The 20,776-nt window shown below is 42.8% G+C and overlaps 1 protein-coding gene across 1 annotated transcript in view; it reads right to left on the reverse strand.

Moving 5' to 3' along the window:
• ANO4 (anoctamin 4) overlaps positions 1-20,776 on the reverse strand; it is a gene marked incomplete at its 5' end in the record, with an annotated part of 223,755 nt that overhangs the window by 146,146 nt on the left and 56,833 nt on the right. Inside the window, 2 exons of the mRNA XM_024732131.1 lie at positions 4,013-4,054; positions 7,408-7,511. Coding sequence (XP_024587899.1) covers positions 4,013-4,054; positions 7,408-7,511 — 146 coding nt within the window. The remainder of the gene's footprint in view (positions 1-4,012; positions 4,055-7,407; positions 7,512-20,776) is intronic.

Here is a 20,776-nt window from a genome sequence, read left to right on the forward strand (position 1 = left end):
GGTGAAGGCAAAAAAATAATGATAGTAAGGCAGAAGAACGATGATAAATTTCCTTTCCTGACTGGATAGGTAATTTGTAATATCTGTAAGTCTGCCCAAAGGTAAGTGTTGAAGCAGCCTTTAATAGACCAAGTATGTGAATGAAAAGAGCATTTACTCCAGAAATACATATCTGAATTACATGAGTGTGCTTTATGATGTCAGGTGACCTTTCATAAATAAAGATATTTGTGAAATGACGCTCTATTTTTCTGCCTGCTCAGAAACTTCACAATTTCTAATTCATTTCTCTTATCCTGAAAGGAGGTAGGTTTGTTTCAAGGGTGCTTTCACAGATTAATGAAGTGAAATATCATTTGTAAGAATGAAACTAAAAGCTCAATTAAATATCCATACGTAGCATGACATGAGAACTTTAGAATACTGGAAGTCAATATTTCACTACTGCTGTACAACTAGGATACCAAGTTATAGATGTGCCCTTCAATTTGTAATGTCATCCCTGGCTACAAAGAGACACACACTCTTCGTCATCTAAATCAGGCTGTTCTGAGGTGAAGTGAAGAGTTAAAGTAGATACAAAATTTTCTGACAAACTGCACTTAAAAATTTGCACCAGACACTGGGCTTCAATAAGTTATACCACCAAACTGATGTCCCAGATTTAATCCTCTGTGGTAAGCAGTAAAGCTTAAGAGGTCATTCTGAATCAGTGTGTCATAAAACCATAGTTCGGACTTTTTTCCCCTTTATTTTGACCCAGAGTCTTCCGGTGCCTCCTAAGGCCTAGATTTTTCTACAGTTGTAATGTGTGCACGTAAGTAGTATCAACATTTTTTTTTACATCTTTATTGGAGTATAATTGCTTTACAACGGTGTGTTAGTTTAGCATCTTTATTGGAGTATAATTGCTTTACAATGGTGTGTTAGTTTAACATCTTTATTGGAGTATAATTGCTTTACAATGGTGTGTTAGTTTCTGCTTTATAACAAAGTGAATCAGCTATGCAGATACATATATCCCCATATCCCCTCCCTCTTGCATCTCCCTCCCACCCCTCTAGGTGGTCACAAAACAGAGCTGATCTCCCTGTGCTATGCGGCTGCTTCCCACTAGCTATCCATTCTACGTTTGGTAGTGTATATATGTCCATGCCTCTCTCTCACTTCGTCCCAGCTTACCCTTCCCCCTCCCCATGTCCTCAAGTCCATTCTCTACTAAGGAAGCAGCATCAACTTTTTCAGGCCAAACATTAGTATTTAGTAAGCTGTTCTTCCAGTTCCAGAAACAAGGATTTCCCCAGCTCTTATTCACTCCCAGCCTCCCTTCTATACACGTGGAGCACATATGACGAGTCACGTGGTCACAGCCTCCTCTGCTTTCCTCCTCTTGCTCCTGTCCTAAATCCCATCCCCTCTTTCTCTCTTCTCGTCACAAAACTTATCGAGGTAGTAGTGACCCCTCACTGCCTCTGATTCATCAGGACCCTGTCCATTCTCCATCAGCTGTAATTTGGTTTCTACTAGCCTCTACTCTGTAGTCATCATTCTCAAAATGTACTAGTTCCAGACCAGCAACACCAGCACCCCTTGGGATCTTGATACAAGTGCAAATTCTTGAGCCTCACCTGTGGGGATGGGCCCAGCAACATGAGTATTAAAAAGCCCTGCAGGTGATCCTGACACACGCTAAAGTTTGAGAACCACCACTCCATGGAGACTGCTAGCACGGTGGTTACCATGGTGACCAAAAATCAATTCTCATCTCTCATCCTTCATCAGTAGCTGAAGAACACCCTTTCCTATGGGAACTCATACGTGGTGCCTTTGGCACTGCCTTCCCTTAGTTCTCCTCCTACTTCTTAAATTGTTCCTTTTCATCCTCCCCCATCTCTTCCTGTCTCCTTAAAGCAGACTTTCTGAGCAACTGCTACTGGCCCTCTTCTCTTCACTCCCTGCATCGTTTCCTGGGAAATTCCATCTACTCCCCTGGCTCAGGTCATGACCTCTATGGCTCTGTCTCCCAAACTGGGTTCTCTAGCTTTACCTCTAGCTTCAACTGCTGTGCCATCAGTTTCAAAAGCCTTCAGGACACCAACACCTCAAAGACCTACTGTGAGTCAATGTAGAATTATTAAAACAAAATTCACCACCTTCCTTACCACACCTGTATCTCACTGAATTTCTACTCTTCTTTTGCCTCCCGACCCCTTAATATGGAAACCTCTTTCTATCTGCCACCATCTCTTGTTTTCCAAATACCTGCTAAGTCCTTTTGCCTATAATTTCACAATCTTTCTCATATATTTTGCTGTTTACTTTGTAGACTATCTTTTGGCTATTCAGGGGGAACTACAATCTGAATGTTTTAGAGTGAAAGCTAAAGACAGAGAGATTATGACTTATTTTAAGGAAGCACTTTCTAAGTCAGGTGTTCACAGATGGGTTCAGGAATACGCTGTCTCCAGAGATGTTCAAACACAGGCTGCCTGATGATATAGCAGAGGTTCAAGTAGCCGATGAGTGGTTAGACTTGATGACATTTGATATCCCTCCAACCCCGAGATTATATGGGTCCTTTTATCACCATTTTCTTTCAAGCCCTCACCTCTTCAGTCCCCAGTCTATGTCTAACACTTCAGGCAGTCCTGGTTTTTCTATACTTTTCTTTGTGGTCTCCTTTTCCCCCAAGCAAATTCTCACACCTGTGTATGGAGAGTCATTCATTCATTTGCCCCACCTACTACATGCTAGGTGCTGGAAACAAAGAATTGGATGAGCCATCCTTGCCTTCATACACCTTCCAGGTGGAGAGCTGGTCATCTATATCACAGATTACAGCACAGGCCCAGTAATCTGTGTTTTAATAAGCCCTCCAGGTGATTCTGATGCTGGCTAAAGTTTGAAAACCACTGAAATAGGCTAAAGTGTGCACCAAGTTTTTGTAGAAGGTCATTATATGAAAAGGGATTCGTCTCATTGTGGTGAATCCAAATGCCATGGCAACTGCCTGATGAAAGAAGGATTGCTAATAAGGATGCCGCTCAGGGAAATTTTTGGAAACCACGTCTTAGTTTCTTTGAAAGCCCATTCTCATGTCATACTTCGTTGAGTGCACGTGTATTTGAGTAACTCACTAAAATATATCAACTACTCTTCTACTTACCCTTCTGCATAGCACATTCATTAACAGAGTGAATAAGAATCTTAAATCTCACCGAACTGAACTCTAAGATTTTCAGACAAATGCAATGGTATCCAAGTTTACCTATCAGCTCAGCTCAGGGTGAATGGTTACAAAAGATCAATTAAAAGCTTGAAATTAGAATGCCAATGATCACCACAGAGTCAAATTAAAGGACATCACTGACGCCTCCCCTTCATCCCTGGCTTCTCAAAAAACAAGGAGAGACAAGCTTAGGAAGGATTCATAGCACAGTAAAGGCAATCTTCATCCAGTAGTATTTTCTGGGAAGAGGGGTAAAAAGAGGGTAGGAGGGCTTCTGAATAAGGTCATACATCTGCCTACTTTATTAACAAACTATTACTAACATAGGCGGACCCCACCCAGAGGGCCAAGAAACCATCTGCTTTTGGACAGGGTGATTGTCTGCACTTAGATTTCAAGTTACTTATAGCAGAGGGAGGAGTCTGTGTGGGGAAAAGAGTAACATTCAGACCAAAGATGCTTTCTAAACAGCGGACCTTTTCTGGTAATTTATCTAATAGAATGGGGAGAGAAAAAACCCCAAACCCAGCCTCAATAGACTTGCAGATAAATGCTGTCCTCCCAAGTGTGAAATCACAGGGAAGACTCGAAGAGGAACATTTCCATCTTTGCTTTTTTTTCCCCTAGGTTATTTCCCTAACCTGAAACAGCGATTTTTGGCACGGCAGCCGGCTTTCCCGTGTGACAAAGGTCCATCTTCCCCAGCTTGTATTCCTTGTCACTGTTGGAGCACACAGGCCAACAGCTAAAACAAACGCCATCATGACAGAGCATGCTACTAACCTGCTCATGAACTTGTACCGGCGGGGCAGGTAATAGATTTTTCTCCTGGAAGAACAGCAAAAATGAAGCCAGTCGAGAAGAAAACCCATCGTCAGTTACAGTTTGAACTAGCAAGGAAGGAAAGGAGATTGAAGATAGAAGCCTGTAAGAGGTGAAGAAGAAAAAACTAAAAAGAGATTAACAGTGAGAAATGTAGTGGGAACGGAGGGCATGCATTTTTTGAGTCATGAAATCATATGAAATCGTCTCCATTGATATCGCCCCCTCTCCGTGTTACCATCATTGTTTATGGCTGCTCTTCGCCTACAGAACCTGTGCAGAGCAATAATTTGGAGCAATTGGTATTTGTAGGAATTCGGCTGAGGTCAGCTCTTTTTTCAGGAGGCCGAGATGGACTGCCAGCCTGCTGGCAACATACATAATTTAGTGGGCACAGGGTTACATTAACTAATATTTATATAGCGCTTTAAGTTTAGAGAATGCTTCTCTCATCTGATACAGGCAAGGGTAATATAAAACTACATATTTATATTTGACAATCAGTATGGGAAAGACACTAACAAACAGGAACCAACATCCTGCTATGAATAACCACACTAGAACATACTGCCTAGCCCGTGGCCCTCATACAGGTGAATTCAAGAGATACACCAAGGAATCCTGGGAAAAAATCTTTTTAAAAATCAGACTTATTAAGGATCTGTTGGACTTCTATATACCTGCATTTTAAAAAGCATTACAAATGTAAATTCTGGGTGTAGTGTGAATGGAGAGCACGTGTATCAGATGCTTTGTTAAAATGCAGTCTCCCTTTCTATAGTTTGGGCTTCAACCAATGGGGTGGTAATGAAATGAACACGGTTTGTATGAATTCTGAACCGTTCCTGAGATATCTCACTTAGAGAGAATGGGAAGTTTATACACCAAAATTTATTTTGCATATCTGTGAAAACATAAAAACATATCCCATGGTGTTAACAGGCAAATTATAGAGACAAGAGAAAGATCAGTGGCTGCCAGGGGTTTGGGTTGGGGGGAGAAGGGCTGAATAGACAGAGTAAAGGGGATTTTTAAGGGCAGTGAAACTATTCTGCGTGATACTATAATAGGGGGTACCTGACACTATGCATTTGTCAAAACCCATAGCACTGTACAAGGCAAGAAGTGAACCGTAAAGTGAACTATGGACTTTAGATAGTAATAATGTACCAATGTTGGTCCATCAATTTTAACAAATATACCACACTAATGCAAGATATTAATAATAAGGAAACTGTAAGTAGGGTGAGAGGGGGTATATGCGAACACTCTGTACTACCTATTTAATTGTCTGTAAACCTAAAACTGTTTTAAAACCAGTCTATTTAAAAAACCCATATCCATGGACATACAGGTATTTAGCAGAAGCAGGCTTTATTGACAACTTCCCACAAGAAACCTATTACTCGACTTCCTTTTAAACATTGGAGAAATAAAAATCCTAGGAGACTAAACCTGGGATTCAGAAGTGCAGTCTACAGAAAATAATAAGTAAAGATTCTTGGAGGCATTTAAATAGTCAGCTAAATTGACATTTGAACATTTTGTTGAACTGACATGGCAGGACAATTCCTGCTTTGGAAATACATATGTCTCCATAGACAAAGAGACAAATAAGCTAGAGTTATCTGTCTAAAACGCCGGACAAAATGAAACCATGAATTTTAAATGCACCAAGTTGCATCAAGTGAAGCTATGCTTACGTAAACTCACATCAATATTAATAAGGCCAATTAGTGGCCACACACTCACAGTATTTCCTCCTAAAATATTGCCCTGTAGGAATTCCTACGTTTAAGATTATTATTCATAGCTATCACGGTTTTCATTTTATTGCCTGGATCACAGTCTCTGAATACTGCATAAGAAAAGTATTAATGCTGCTTGCAGGCAGCATTTTTCTGCTATGTAATGAGCACACAGAGGTATTATCTGTGATACAGCCAGGCGCTTCAGAGATGAAATGCTTCCAGGTACTAAGGGAATTTGCTTTGTACCACACTGCTCATGTTTCTACAATCTGCTCAGGCTCTGTGCTTGAGAAGTGCGTTCTGGCAAAAGGTTTTATGAGGTTGCTACTGGGGAGGGGGGTATCAGTTTCACTAGGTTTGACTATTGTAAAACTACTACTACTATCAAAAGGTAGACCTTTTAGCTCTGTTGGCTAAGATGTTGGTCTGATATAAGGCTGTATCTAAGCATAGATTTATTTTTTGTCCTTATGTGATATAGTATTGATTCACATCGATAAATAACTGAAAAGTTTAGAACTATGTTTGTCTCAATGCTTTCGGGAATTTTGCCTTAAGGAAAATAGATGCTAGAAATCCAGCCTCTATTTTGAATTGGTATTAGGACATAAAGACCAGTAAACAAAGAAAATAAGGTGCACCAAGGAGATATATTACAGGCCTATGAATGGAAGTTGCCCTTCTCTAAATGTGTTCTAGCTCCTCTTCGTTTCTAAGAATGTAGATGGTTCTTTGTGTCGATAACTTTCCACAGCCCATTAAGAGGTATATTTTAGAATTGGCAGTTTGTGTAATATCTGCCCACTGACTTGGTCTTTATGGGCAAATTGTGAACTAAAAGTATTTAATTCTTTAGTCCCTTTGGAACTGTCCTTGGTACTACACCCCTCCACCTCCTTTAAGAGATTCCATTATTTCCACATATCTTGGCATTTATAATTTGAGGTTTAATACTTTATTTCCTTTCCATCTAGCCAATGATCACTTTTTCTTAATCTATAGGGAAAATAAGAATACTCACTGTAAGATGGAGGAAAATTAATCCCTTTAAATAACTGAGAAATCCATGCAAAGTGTTTTCTATTCCCCTAGGAATAAATATCAATGCTTGTGTTTGTGCAGTATTTATGACCTGATTTTTTAAAATTTAAAAGTAGGTTATTTAAAGAAATAAGATTAAAAAAAATAAATAAGATCACATTTTCCTGAAATTTCTTGAACTTGTTTCAATAGAAGTAGATTTGAATTTTTTTCTGGAAGGGACCAGTCAGTAAGGACCTGCACCACTGATCCTGGGGTCTGGCCATTCAAAGAAGCAGTACACAGGGTTTCTAAAAATGGCACTTTGGAAATGAAAACGCCACTTGGAAAATATTTCTTTCTCACAGGCAGGTGAACTACGTGCCCTTCTAAGGACTGAATTAGCCAGACATTTTCACAAAAAGCCATGAAGTCATTATCAGCCATGAAGTACTTATTGCATTTCCTAAACATTTAAAGGATTTTCTTAGAGTGTTCCAGTCCGCATTTCAGTTTTATTTGTTTTGAGAGAGGAGTAAATTAGTAGCAAAGAAAATGGGGGGGGGGGGGGGGGGGAAAAAAAAATTCCTGGAAGGCATTCTTACATTCATTTGTTCTGCATATCTTCCGAGCACTTCCCATGGGGCATGCAACTTCACAAAGATAATGTCACTATTTATTAGAGAGGACTGAAACAGAAAAAAGAAACTAAATTGAAAAGTATATCCAAGTCTCCTATGGTTTCAATTGAGTTGGAACTTAGAACACATGAACTTGTACAGAGTTTAAGATGGGGGGCATTCTTCAGCGACAAGCTGGCTCCTTATGTGTGCATATATCCACTCAACCAATACACCACTGTGTGGCAGGCACTAGAGAACCAGTTTAGGAACAAAAGAGATATGCATGGCATTTACATTCTGCAAAAACACACACAAAAGAAGACAGGCAAAAACAAGTTAAAGAGAGAGGGACAGATTCAGAGCTACGAGTATTCTGAAGACAACAAAGTCTTAGGAGGAAGAGTTGGGGTGGGGTACCCATTTCTTTGGGCAAAGGGTCAAGGAAAGTCCTCTCTGAGGAGGGGAGGAGGGGACATGTGAGCTGAGATATAGAGAAGGAGCCAGCTGGATAAAGAGCATGGGATGAATGTTCTGGGTGCCAAGGCCCTAGGTTGGGAAATAGCTTGGTATGTCCTATGGTCGAGGGACAGGGAGGCGAGTAGAGGGTCTGGGGTGGATTAATCATGGAGACTGGAGTGAGCAGAGGGTGGAAAGGTGGGCAGGAACATGTAGTGCTTCACAGGCCACAACAAGACGGTTAAACTTTATTCTAGGGCCACGGGGAAGTCATTTTGATTTAGACGTTCTAAGATCACTGTGGCTACTGCGTGGAGGATAAACAACAAGGGAGAGTTACAGCGAAAGCAGAGAGAAAGAGAGAGGCTCTCAATCATCCAGGCAAAAGCAATAGTTGGTGGTGGTGGAGATAAAGGGACCTAAGAGATGTGAGTCTTAAATCCGGGTCGGTATCAGCAAGGGTTTTTCAAAGTTACTGTGTTCTTTGGCCCCAAACCTTTGCCTCCTCTGGGGCTTCTTATCAACACAGAACTTAGACAAGCAAGTAAAACTAGAGCTTCATACTCTGTTAACCCCCCAACACATTTTGGTCTATGCCTCTGGCCAAGGGGACATCTCCAATTAGGAGATTTCCTTCAGAAGTCATTTCCCAGGGGGAGGGCTGAGTTGTGGAAGGATGTAGAAGAAAGATGAGAAACAGTAAGTCGGAGCAGTTTACAATTAGCAAAACGGCCAATTATTTATCCATAACCTTCTCACACACAGTCGTTCTGAACTGTATACTATTTAAATTTTTACAGTTTAAGAGTATCAATTTAAAATTTTGTAGTTTAAGATATGTTAGGCCTTTGTGGCTGAACTCTCCCTATAATAGTATTTATAAACAAGCCAATATTTTTACACAGCTGACAGAAAAAGCTCAACTTTATGCTTTAGCTGGGGTGCTTTTGCACTACAGGGAATTGTTTTTATATTGCAAATGAAATGCAATTGTAATTCATCTCTTGTATTTTCATTCAGGGTCTTCTGGCTAGGCTTATAAATAGTGTACTTAATTCATAAGAACTCCTCAAGATATTATGAAAATCAAGCTGGTGTCAACTACAATGTTCTCAGGGACTTTGGTGATGCTGAATTTCCCATGGGGAGGAGGGCCAAGGCCCAAATCCACAATGGTGGTGGTGGGGTACCCTTTGATATTGGTTAGGAAAATCAAACTTTCTGGCAGTTCAGGCTGAAATAAGGTTTTATCTTTCAGCTTAGGATAAGCAGACCCCTGTCTCTAAGCCCCTTGAGAACAAGGAAAGTTTCTGTTATTCATGGGTGAATCCTCTGGGCCTAGCACAGTGCCTGCTATAGACTGTACACTCAACCAATATTTGTCTAGTGAAATGTGAATAGTTAGTCCTGGCCCAAGTGAAAGCTGGGAGTCCTATGAAGCCAGAAGTGAAGAAGATTAAGTCACTCTTGGAGCCCACATAGCCGATTACCGCAAGTAAGGTGCCCACGCAGGGAACAAACACGCCAACAACCACTGAAGAAGCAATGACTAGGGCTGTGTCTCTTTGCACAAACTGGTTTTCTGTTTAGTAATCTATTACCTCCCTGCACTGGGTGCTTAGAGCCAGGTAGCCAGGGGTAGTGTGAATGAGCTCATGGGTGGCAATGTCCATACAGGAATATATAGAAACATAGCACACACACTCTCCATTGTGCCCCATTCATGTCTGTGGATGCGCTGATGCCTTGATCTGAGATGTTCTCAAAGCTTATCAGCTGAGCATTCTTGTGCTTTGGAAAAGATTGCCACTTGCTTTTCCATATATAATATAGTTTTCTAAGTTAAAAAGCAGAAGAAAGATTATTTTTCCTTAAAATGGGTCTTTTTGGGGCTTCCCTGGTGGCGCAGTGGTTGAGAGTCCGCCTGCCGATGCAGGGGACATGGGTTCGTGCCCCGGTCCGGGAAGATCCCACATGCCGCGGTGCGGCTGGGCCCGTGAGCCATGACCGCTGAGCCTGCACGTCCGGAGCCTGTGCTCCGCAACCGGAGAGGCCACAACAGTGAGAGGCCCGCGTACCGCAAAAAAAAAAACCCCAAAAAACAATGGGCCTTTTTGTTTATACTAAAGATACACTTCAGAGTCTGGGAAGGTTTTGTAGCTTCCCCACTTGGGAGGTTTCATGGTAATACCGGGAATGCTTTAAATTCTCCTAGCTTTCCGACAAGGTTCTCACTTCCTGCTATTTCTTCTCTCATATTCCCATGAGAGAACGAGTAAAATTGTACAAAATAAAGAAGATGGGAATGTGACTGATTTACAGAATCAATCAAACCTTGATTTAGATAGAGGATAATCTTAGAATATACTCTCTTCGTGGAATTACTGTGATTGCTAGTTTTACAGAAAATATACAATCTATTGCAAGGATAATCATTTTGTAGATCTCCCATGAATATATGAAAATATTAAAGAGAATACAGTACTATATTCCATTTAGGGCACGTTTTACGTGCCATACTTCTGTGTGTTGGAAAAGCCAAGTTCATTATCTGTTCATACGGAGTCAACTAAACATATCTGTTCATTAGTTCATACGGAGTCAACTAAACTTCTAATGTGGGATCTCAACCATTTTCTGCATAAAAGAGCAACTGCTTTGATTAATTCAGCATGATAAAAATAACTTCATTTTCCTATTATTTCAATTATAACAATAATTATAAAACCAGCACTCTATTTTTTAGTGCTTTATAATTTTAGAAGCACTTTTGCACATTACCTCATCTTATTCTCAAACTTGTAAGAGAGGCTTTACTTCAATTTCTTAAAGAAGTCAAGTAAGTCACCCACAGCCAAACTGAAAGTTTATCCCAGGCAAAGCTGAGTCCACAGCCACATCCCCTGACTCCCTTGTCAATTTTCTCTGATAAACTCTGAGGTTTAAATAAATCCATGGCTTTTATGTGCATTGAAGACACAATCTCTGAATTCTTTATCAGTTTATACAAACTAATCTGAAAAGAATTTCGTATTTCAGAAAACAAAGCAACAAAAACAAAGAGGGAAAATTAAGCTATGTTTAAGATTATCTTGATAACCTTGAGAAAAATGTTAATTGAATTCCCATTAATGATGATGAGTGTCTATTCGTGTGTGTGTGTGTGTGTGTGTGTGTGTGTGCATGCTTGCACACCTGTGTCTATGTGTATGGGACTTATTACTTATACTCTGTTTTTAAGGAGAAACTGAACTTCAGCCCAGACAAATAAATGTGAAACAGATGATTGCTAATTATATGACTCATATATCACTCTTTTCTCCAGTGCTTAAATAGGTTTTCCCTTGTTATTAAGTATTCCTTTCCACATAAATCCAAGTGTACAAGTGCCAAAATGAAGAGAAATAAAAATGAATTTTTTGAAACATAGAGTTGTTTCATTAATATACTGCAATACAAATCCCTTAGGTTAGAACACTGGGGAGAAGAAAAATGACCATTTAGAGGAGTCTGGAAAATCTCCTTAGAAGAATGATTGGAGAAATTAAGAAGTAGCATGGAAAACACCTGGAGTAGAAATAGGTAAGTTTCACAGAAAACATTCCTTCTTTCTTGTTCATTCAACAAGAACACGTTGAACACCTTCTATGTACTAGATGCTGGGAATGCAAAGATATATAAATCATGGTCCTTGACCTGAAGGTTAGATAAGGCAACAGTAAGGAAAAGAATAAATAGCACGCCATTATCTAACGCAAGCAACCCACCTCTCAGAGACATGTAGAGGCACACATCTCTCCATCTCATGACCCCCAAAACCATGGCTGGAAGAGGGTCTGGGAGCAGGGGCATGGAGGTACATCATGAACTCAGTTTAGGAAATGCTGAGTAAGTTTGTGATGGTCACGAGAAGATGTCCTGTGTGTAGATAAATGAGTCTGGAGCTCAGGGGAGCAGTCTGGGCCAGAGATACAAAGTAAGTGTGGCCAGGACATAGACAATATTTAAATCCATGGGATTGGATGAGGTCAGTCTGGGAGAGAGTACAGGTACAGAGCCACGTGGCTAGCTGGACCAGACGTTAGTTAGGGATGCAGACTCTGAGAGGTTTGACTGCCCATATTCATATTCCTATGTCTACCTCTTACCAGCTCTGCGATCCTGGACAAGCTATTTAACCTCTCTGTGCCTCAGTCCATTCATCTGTAAAATGGGAAATGATAGCAATAGCTATCTATTGAGTTGTATTAAATGGCATAATACAGGTGGGGTACTCACAGTACATCCAAAACATGTTAGTCATCATCATCTCTAAGAAGGGCCACACCACATTGGCAGTGGCGGGAAGAACACAGCTAGTTACCTAGTTACAACCTGTGAATGCGACAGATAAGGAGCTAATACCTGCAAAGGATTTTCCAGTCTTTGACCACAAGGCTAAACCAGAGGAAACCCTGAGAGTCAAGCCCCCAATTCCTATCTCCTGTCCTTCCACAGTCCCCTACATGTTCCTCCAAGGACATTCATTCATTCATTCAATCAACAGACATTCATTAAATGATGACTATATACCAGGTACTCTGCTAGGTGCTTGGATATATTACAGTAGCCCAAATTTACAGTCTGAAGCAGGAGGCAGACATTGAACAACAAATAAACATATGATTTAAAATTATGAAAGGTGGTAAAAAGGACAAGAATTAGAGTGCTGTGGGCCAGTAGAAGCAGGGTACTTGCTTTAGATCAGCTATTTGATCCCTGCCACCATAACATCTAACCTCAGATCCAAAAGCTGAGAAGATGTCAGCTATGGGAGAAGCCAAGTGAAAAGCATTCCAAGGAGAAGGAACAGCAAGTACGAAGACCCAGAGATGGGAGATGACACCAGGAACTGAAAAGGCTCAGGTGACTGGATACAGTAAAGTGTGAGGCAGGGAGAATACCTGATAATAGGGCTGAAGAGGAGAGCTGCGGACACACACTGCCAGGGCAGGTTCAGTGCTGTAAGGAATTTGGATTTTATTCCTAAGGTCAATGGGAAGTTACCAATGGATTAAAGACAGAGGGGCGACGGCATCACTTGTTTCAGAAAGTACACTCTGAATGCCCTGTGGGGAATGTCCCAGGGGGAGCACAGGGCTGAAAAATTCACTAGAAAAGTTATTCCAGGAGGCCAGGTGAGACAAGATGGTGGCTGGAACCAGAAGGTAAATGCGGCAAGGAAGGGAGAAACAGACAGACTTGAGATCTACCTGAAGGTAGATTTGAAAGGACTTGGGATTGATCAAATGAGGAGAGTGAGAAAAGAATCAGGCGTCTTAGAAGCATGTGCAGGTTGTTTTGTCTGGGAAACTGGGATGGTTAATACCACGCACTGATGTAGACGAGAGTCAGGGAGAAGATGGCTGTTTACTCTGGGATGTGCATGTTTGAGGTACCTGGGCGATAGGTACACAGAAGTTTGAAGAAGGCAAGTGGATATGGGAGTCTGGCTCTCAGAGGGTGGGACTTATTGAGAATTGCAGGCATGTAGCTGACATTTAAAAGCATAGAACTTGATGGGGTCACCTAAGGAAAGAGTACAGGGAAGGACTGAGCCCCAGGGCACACTAATATTTAGAGGTTTGGAAGAGGAGAAAGCAACCATCAAAGCGGACTGAGAAGGAGCCATCAGAGAGGGAGGGAAACAAGAAGAGGGACAAAGACAAAGCAGAATCCAGGAGGAATGGGTTTCTAGGATGAAGCGATGAGCTGTGTCAGATAAGCCAGGGGCAGCTCAGGTAACCCTTCCCGCAGCTACGCCTGGGCTGCTGGCTAGAAGTGGCCTCATTCAGCAGCACCCTTTGTCCCAGCCTTGCTGCTGTGGCCGCCTCCCCTTTGCCTGCTGACACGGCCCTTGGCCCCCATCCTGCTGCTGATGTAGAGCTGAGGTGGAACTCCACTTCTAACAGTGTCCAGCTTGTCCCCTGCAGGGAACTTCCATGTTCTGGCTGGCTTTCCTGAGTCAGAGCTGAGTTCGAGGAGGGCACACGGGCACCAAGCTGTGTCTGTCTCCCAAGCACACCTCCCTGCCACCCACAAACCAGCGAACGAGGCCCATGTGCGACTCCCCTGGCCCACGCTGGGGAAAGCTGTCGCCGCTTCAGAGCATCTTGTCAAGAAGTCAGAAGCGGCTCCAATCTCCGCTCTGTGCCCAAGGTTCCCAGGCTGTAGCTCTCGCACACCTGCCAGGGATTCCGAGGCAATGAACACTCCGAGCAACCTCCAAGGATTCCCCAGGTAGACGTGCAGATGGGACCTCCCTCCCCCTGCAGGCCCTCATTAGACACACATCTCTGATTTCAAAGAAAAAACTCATTGCAATTTTGGGTTCTGTTTGACGTCTATGATGTTTGCCTGAATGAGATCACGATCTTGTACACAGTCACACGTGGATAATGTGTGTGCATGCATCAAGGAAATGTACTAGAAATCACGTTTGCCATAGAATCCTTATTCTGGGAAATTTTTATCAATCTATTTTCGTTTCAGGTCCACTTTCACTGATTGGGTTATACTGAAACAGGATGGTGGCACCTTTTAAAAGGCAGCAGGAGAAAGGAAAGCAATTTTAGAAGATTTGGTTAATCATTTCTTTATCAAACATTTATTGCAAGTACATTAACCACTTGCCTTGTGCCGAGAAAGGGTCGTTTATGTTATAATAAGGCAACTGGCTTTGGGCTATACAAAAATAAGAAAATTCCTGCCCCTGAGACGCCAATACCCTAGCCATGGAGATAAAAAAAGTATATGTGGAATTTAAGTAGAATTACAAAACAAGAGCTGCACGAGGATATGCAACCTTCCTTTAGACACTGAAGGAAAACAGAGTAGAGAAAGCACACAGTGTAGTGGTTAAAAGTCCAAGCTTTGGAGTTAGGGTTCAAGTGCCAGATCTGATATTAGTAGCTGGTGACCTTGCACAAGTTACTTAATCTCTGTAACCCTCAGTTCTCTCATCTGTGAAATGGGAACAATAGCAGCGCTTCAGATTTCTTCAGAGGACTACAAGCTTTTCTGTATGCAAAGTACTTAGCCAGTTCCTTGTGCACTAAAAATACTCTTTAAACAGTAAGGAAGGCTTGTAAGTAATTGTGGCAGGTAAAAATATTTTTTAAAGTTAAAGCTTTAATTGAGGAACAAGATTTCTTTCTTCCCACCAGGTTTCCAAATCTTGGCACAGTTCCTTGTGCACTAAAAATACTCTTTAAACAGTAAGAAGGAAGGCTTGTAAGTAATTGTGGCAGGTAAAAATATTTTTTAAAGTTAAAGCTTTAATTGAGGAACAAGATTTCTTTCTTCCCACCAGGTTTCCAAATCTTGGCCATGAAAGTATATCCGTGGAACATTAGGAACACAAAGGTGCTTGCTTGGAGGGACCAGGAGAGGCAGCTGCATCTGTAAACTGAACTGCGTTCCTCTCCACAGATATCACAGAGTGAATGCCTGGCTTGAAGGAAGCTGCCTGTCTCTCACTTGCAAGCTCATTTCATTCATCTAAGACACAAAGTGCATCCTGGGGTTACATTTGTGCCAAACAGGGACAGGGAACAGGTGAGCAGGAAACGGGGAACGAAACAGGGGTCTGTTTGGAAATAGCCCCCATGGGTCTACGGCAGCCCAGAGTATCCTACGTCAACCGGACGCCCTGCAAGAGGCTGTTGAACTTAAAAAAGCCACTCAGGGCTTCCCTGGTGGCACAGTGGTTGAGAGTCCGCCTGCCGATGCAGAGGATACCGGTTCGTGCCCCGGTCTGGGAGGATCCCGCATGCCGCGGAGCGGCTGGGCCCGTGAGCCATGGCCGCTGGGCCTGCGCGTCCGGAGCCTGTGCTCCGCAATGGGAGAGGCCACAACAGTGAGAGGCCCGCATACCGCAAAAAAAAAAAAAAATTGTAAAAAAAAAAAAGCCACTCAGCTCAAAAGATGATCCCCAATCCTTTTTTAACCTTGAAGAAAACCATTTTAAAAGAGCTGGAACTTCATTAGAGCACAGAAGACTACAGGAGACCTAGGCTTAGATACTTTCTAGAAGTCCCCTTGATGTGACTTGTTAGGTGATCACTGGCCAACAGCCAACCATGTGCTGCTCTGTGGTGGAAAGAACACCTGGGCCAGGTCCTGTCACAGCTCTGCCTTGCGAGTTTGGGTAAGTCACCTCACTTCTCTCACTGGCCACACAGAGACAACATGACTCCTGGGGCTGCAAACACCTAGGGCTATCTTGAGGCGCAGACTAAAATGGTCTGCGAAAACATGTTGAAAACTGTCCAATCCTGGCTCTCTCTCTGGCTGCACCTTAGATTTGGAACCTGGCCTCTTCCCTGCCCTCGATTTCCTCACCTGCAAAGGAGGGGCTAGAATCATTCGGTTTGTTCCAAACTTGTTCAGCAGAAGGGCACCCGGAAATCATGGTGGTCTCTGTAGCTGACCACGCATCTCATCACGTGAATTGTAATTTAGCATTCACTCACTCATCCATTCACGTCGTCCACAAACCTTCCCTGGGGGCCTTCTATGTGCCAGGGACTGTCCTAGGTGCCGGGAGTACAGCTGTGAACGGAACAGGCCGAATCCCTGCCCTCGTGGAGCTCAGGCTCTATGGGGGACACAACCCTCAATAAACAGACACACCATATTTCTGACGGTGTGCTTCGAAGAAGGAGAAAGAAGGGGAGGAAAACAGAAAATAACGGTGAGAAGGAGATGCTGTTTAGACAGAGTACTGTGGACAGGCCTTTTGATAAGGTGACGTTTGAACAGAAACCTGAAGAAGTAGGAAAGAAGGCTGTTCCATTATCCAGGGAGAGCGCATTCCGGGCAGGGACAAGAGTTAATGGCTGAAAACCTGAGGCATAAAAACGCTCCACGTTTCAATCTATTGGGCACAAAGGGTCGAATCAGGATAGCCACTTGCATCTCTTCTGTACCCCCTCAGGCAACTACCTGGATTTCACTCTCTCATAACTATGTTGCCAGGAGAACAAAGCAAACCCCTGACACTCTGGGGACAAGAAAGGAGAGATGAATTTCCAACTGGGAACTCAGATAAGCCTCTCGGAGAAAAAAAAATAGGAACAGTAGAGGTGGGAGCAGTTACATAGTGCTACCACATGCTACGTAGTGTTTTAGGACTTTTACACATGTTAAATAACCTAATCTTCACACCAACCCCTGCAGCCAGCACCATTATCCTGTTTTACTGCAGACGAGGAACTAAAGCACAAAGATCTTGGCTAAGATCACACAGTGAGTAACGAGGGAGCCCGGATTCTCACCAAGGCAGCTGGGATCCAGAACCGCCGCTTCACAAGAGCAAAGTGGGGCTCACGAATACGTTTTCTTTGTGGATTCAATTCCATTGTCATTTTATTTTTTCTGAAAAATACTTAATTACGTGTTGAAATCCAAGGTACGGCGTATACAGTTCCCTCTAAACACCCTAAAGTGAATGTAAGGCCAGCGGTAAAAACAAACTTGAAGCCTGGTTGTGCCACTCACGCTCCCTGTGTGTTTCTGGCACGACACCAGCTCATGAGCCTGTTTCCTCCTCTGTAAAATGAGGACAATACCAAGCACGACTGCTCTGAAGCTGACACGGCTGTCAGCTTACAACCACTGCGGGTGGTTCAACAGCTAAGACTTTCCTTCTTCCTCCCATAGAACGCTCGGGGAACATTCTGCTAATTTATAGCTAATGGCGGAATTTTTTTTTGGTGGATCTGGAATCCAGTCTCTGAAATGGATGGAGAAATGTGCATTTCTGGAGGGTTAAAAGACTCAAAGTAATCGCTAAGCAATTTCAACTCCTCTCAGTGGGGCTGCCATCTACTCAGCTGTGTGTCACCAGGCAAATGACTTGCACTTTCCTGAGTTTCAGTTTTCTCTGAAAAATGAGGGCATTAACTCCCTAAAAAGACTTGGTTTCTTTTCATTTTTTTAATTCTCAATTCCCTGAGGACTCATCAGAATTTCGGAGTGCAGTCCAAAAGAACTCTTCAGCTGATTCGGACGCAATTCTCTCTCCACAGCTCATGTACATGCGTGCACACATACACACACTCACTCACTCTTTCTCACACACACACACACACACACACACACACTTATTGTGCCCTGGTAGAGAAAAGCCTCTGAGCTACTGTATGTTCCTAAATGGTCACAATGCTCACCCCCTGAAGATGACATTAGCATCAGTGACGGGAAATAGGTGTGTGGCTTTAGATGTCACCTATCATCTGATTCTTCCAGATCCCTGTCTTTGGCTCAGAACCCTCTTCTGAGTTCCAGATCAGCAACGCCAATGGCCAACATGGTATCTACCCCTGGCTGTTGCATGGGCACATCAGACTGAATGTGTCTAAAAGAGAACCACTTCTCTGGAAAAAAATGCTCTTCTCCTCAGTGTCCCCAGATTCAGGAAGGAGCATAATCATCCTGCCAGTCCCTCAATTCCAAGAGTCACCTTTGACTTCTTCTTCCGTGGCCCACATTCAGTCAATCATTGTGTTTGATTGACTCTACCTCCTACATCTCTCTCCAATCCGTCCACTTCTCTCCATCTCCACCACCCCATCCCCCTGTAAGTCTCTACCATCGAGCTCCTTGAAGACTCCTCGAAGCTGGGCTCCCTCCAGTTCCATTCTTGCCTTGTGTATTGTCGCTGACATCAGAGACGCCTTTAAAAATGCATTGTGACCCATGGTTTCCCATGGCCCTCTGGAAAATCACTAAGGTGGCCAGGGCATGATCCGGCTACTCCTTTATCTTGTATCATTTTTCCTTTCTCTGGGTTCCAGTCACATGGCCCTCATCTCTTCTTCTTTCCACATCCCCAAACTCCTGACAGTCTTGGGGTTTTCTCATATGCTATTTTCTCTGCCTGATAAATTTCTGCTTCTTTATTTTGGGTTTTTTTTTTGTGGTACGCGGGCCTCTCACTGTTGTGGCCTCTCCCGTTGCGGAGCACAGGCTCCGGACGCGCAGGCTCAGCAGCCATGGCTCACGGGCCCAGCCGCTCCGCGGCATGTGGGATCCTCCCGGACCGGGGCACGAACCCGCATCCCCTGCATCAGCAAGCGGATTCTCAACCACTGCGCCACCAGGGAAGCCCTCTGCTTCTTTAGATCTCAAGTTACGTGGCAAGTCAAATTCTAAGACAGCTCCCAAGATTCCCACCCCACTGGATTACACATCCTGAATAACCAGATAATCACCGCTCCGCTCCTCGAGTGTGGGTGGGACCTGTGAATATGAGGGATGGAATTCCTGGGGCTGGGATACTAATCTGTTGACTTTGAGTTAATCAAAAGAAAGATTATCCTGGATTGGCCTGAACCAATCAGGTCAGTACTTAAAAGAGAGTCTCGAGGTCAGAGAGATTCTTCTGCTGGCTTGGAAGAAGTAAGGTACCAATGTGAGAGGGCCCAGGAGGGCTAAGAGTCGTAAAGAGGCTCAGCTGAGAGCAGCCCCTGACTGACAGCCAGCAAGAAAATGGGGACCTCAGTCTGACAACCACCAGGAAATAAATTCTGCCAATAACCATGTGAAAGGACCTTGAACTCCAGAAAGGAACGCAGCCTGGCTGACACCCTGATGGCAACCTTGTGGCATCCTGATTGGAAGACCCCACTGAGTTTTATCCAGACTTCTGACCCACAGAGAAACTATGAGATCATAAACATGGGCTGTTGTAAGCCTCTGAGTTTGAGGTCATCTCTTATGCAGCAACATAATACTAATACAGGTTATATCCCCATTAATTCTGAAATTATGTATTTCACTGCTGTCTTTAGGAAAGTGTACAGCTTCCCCACAACTATATTCCCAGTATGTTACTAAGCGTGTAGTCATGGAACATTCGAACATTTCCTCAATTAATCTGTGAACATCTTGGGATCACAGATTAATTGAGGAATTAATTAATTAACTGATTAATTATTTCAATTAATTAATTAATAACTAATTAATTACTTGGGATGAGTAACTTTCTCACATTATCGATTACCTTGTTAAAACACTACTATTAGACAGAAAAATTCACCTTCTTGCCACCACAGAGGTTTCAAGGTGGTTTAAGTTTACGTAGGAGAAGCTTAGGTAAACACTCCTCTAGATCACAACGAGGAGAGGTCCAAGGCCTAAGAGCTAAGCACAAATTTCCACGTTTCTTCAGAGGTTCCCTGTGTTTCAATTAAGTGAACACTGATGCAACATGCTCTTGGTTACTCTGCATCAACCCTGGTGATTCCTACATCAAATCTAGGAAACTCACTGCATCAGGATAGCTGAAGAAAATCCAAGTTTGGTGTTATCAGTCAGGATAAGCTAAGTTATGCTGCAGCAACAAATAACTCTAAATATCAGCAACTTGAAATGGTAGCGCTGTACTGTCCATATGGTAGCTACTAAGTACTTAGAATACAGCTAGTCCAAATTGAGACCTGGGGAAAACATGCACTAGATTTTGAAGACTTAGAGGTCTGGAAAAAAAGAACGTAAAGTATCTCATCAATTTCTCTACTGATTACATGTTTAAATGATAATTTAGATCTACTGGATGAAATAAAACATTAAAATTAATTCCATCTGCTTTTTACTTTTCATATATTGTTACCAAAAAATTTAAATTACATTATTTCTATTGCCTGGTGCTATGATAAAGGTCTACTTCCTGTTTATGCTACATGTCCACTGCAGGTCAGCTTACTGCAGTGACTCAGTGATTCATGCTGATGGGTCACTGTGCCAGAGGGAAGGCAGAGCTCAGAGGGTTTCATAAGGACACACACCACTTCTGCGCCTAGCTCACGGGACAGAAGTCGTCATATGGACTT

Source organism: Neophocaena asiaeorientalis, unplaced genomic scaffold (genome assembly GCF_003031525.2).
Source record: "Neophocaena asiaeorientalis asiaeorientalis breed wild unplaced genomic scaffold, Neophocaena_asiaeorientalis_V1.1 scaffold418, whole genome shotgun sequence".
NCBI lineage: Eukaryota > Metazoa > Chordata > Mammalia > Artiodactyla > Phocoenidae > Neophocaena > Neophocaena asiaeorientalis.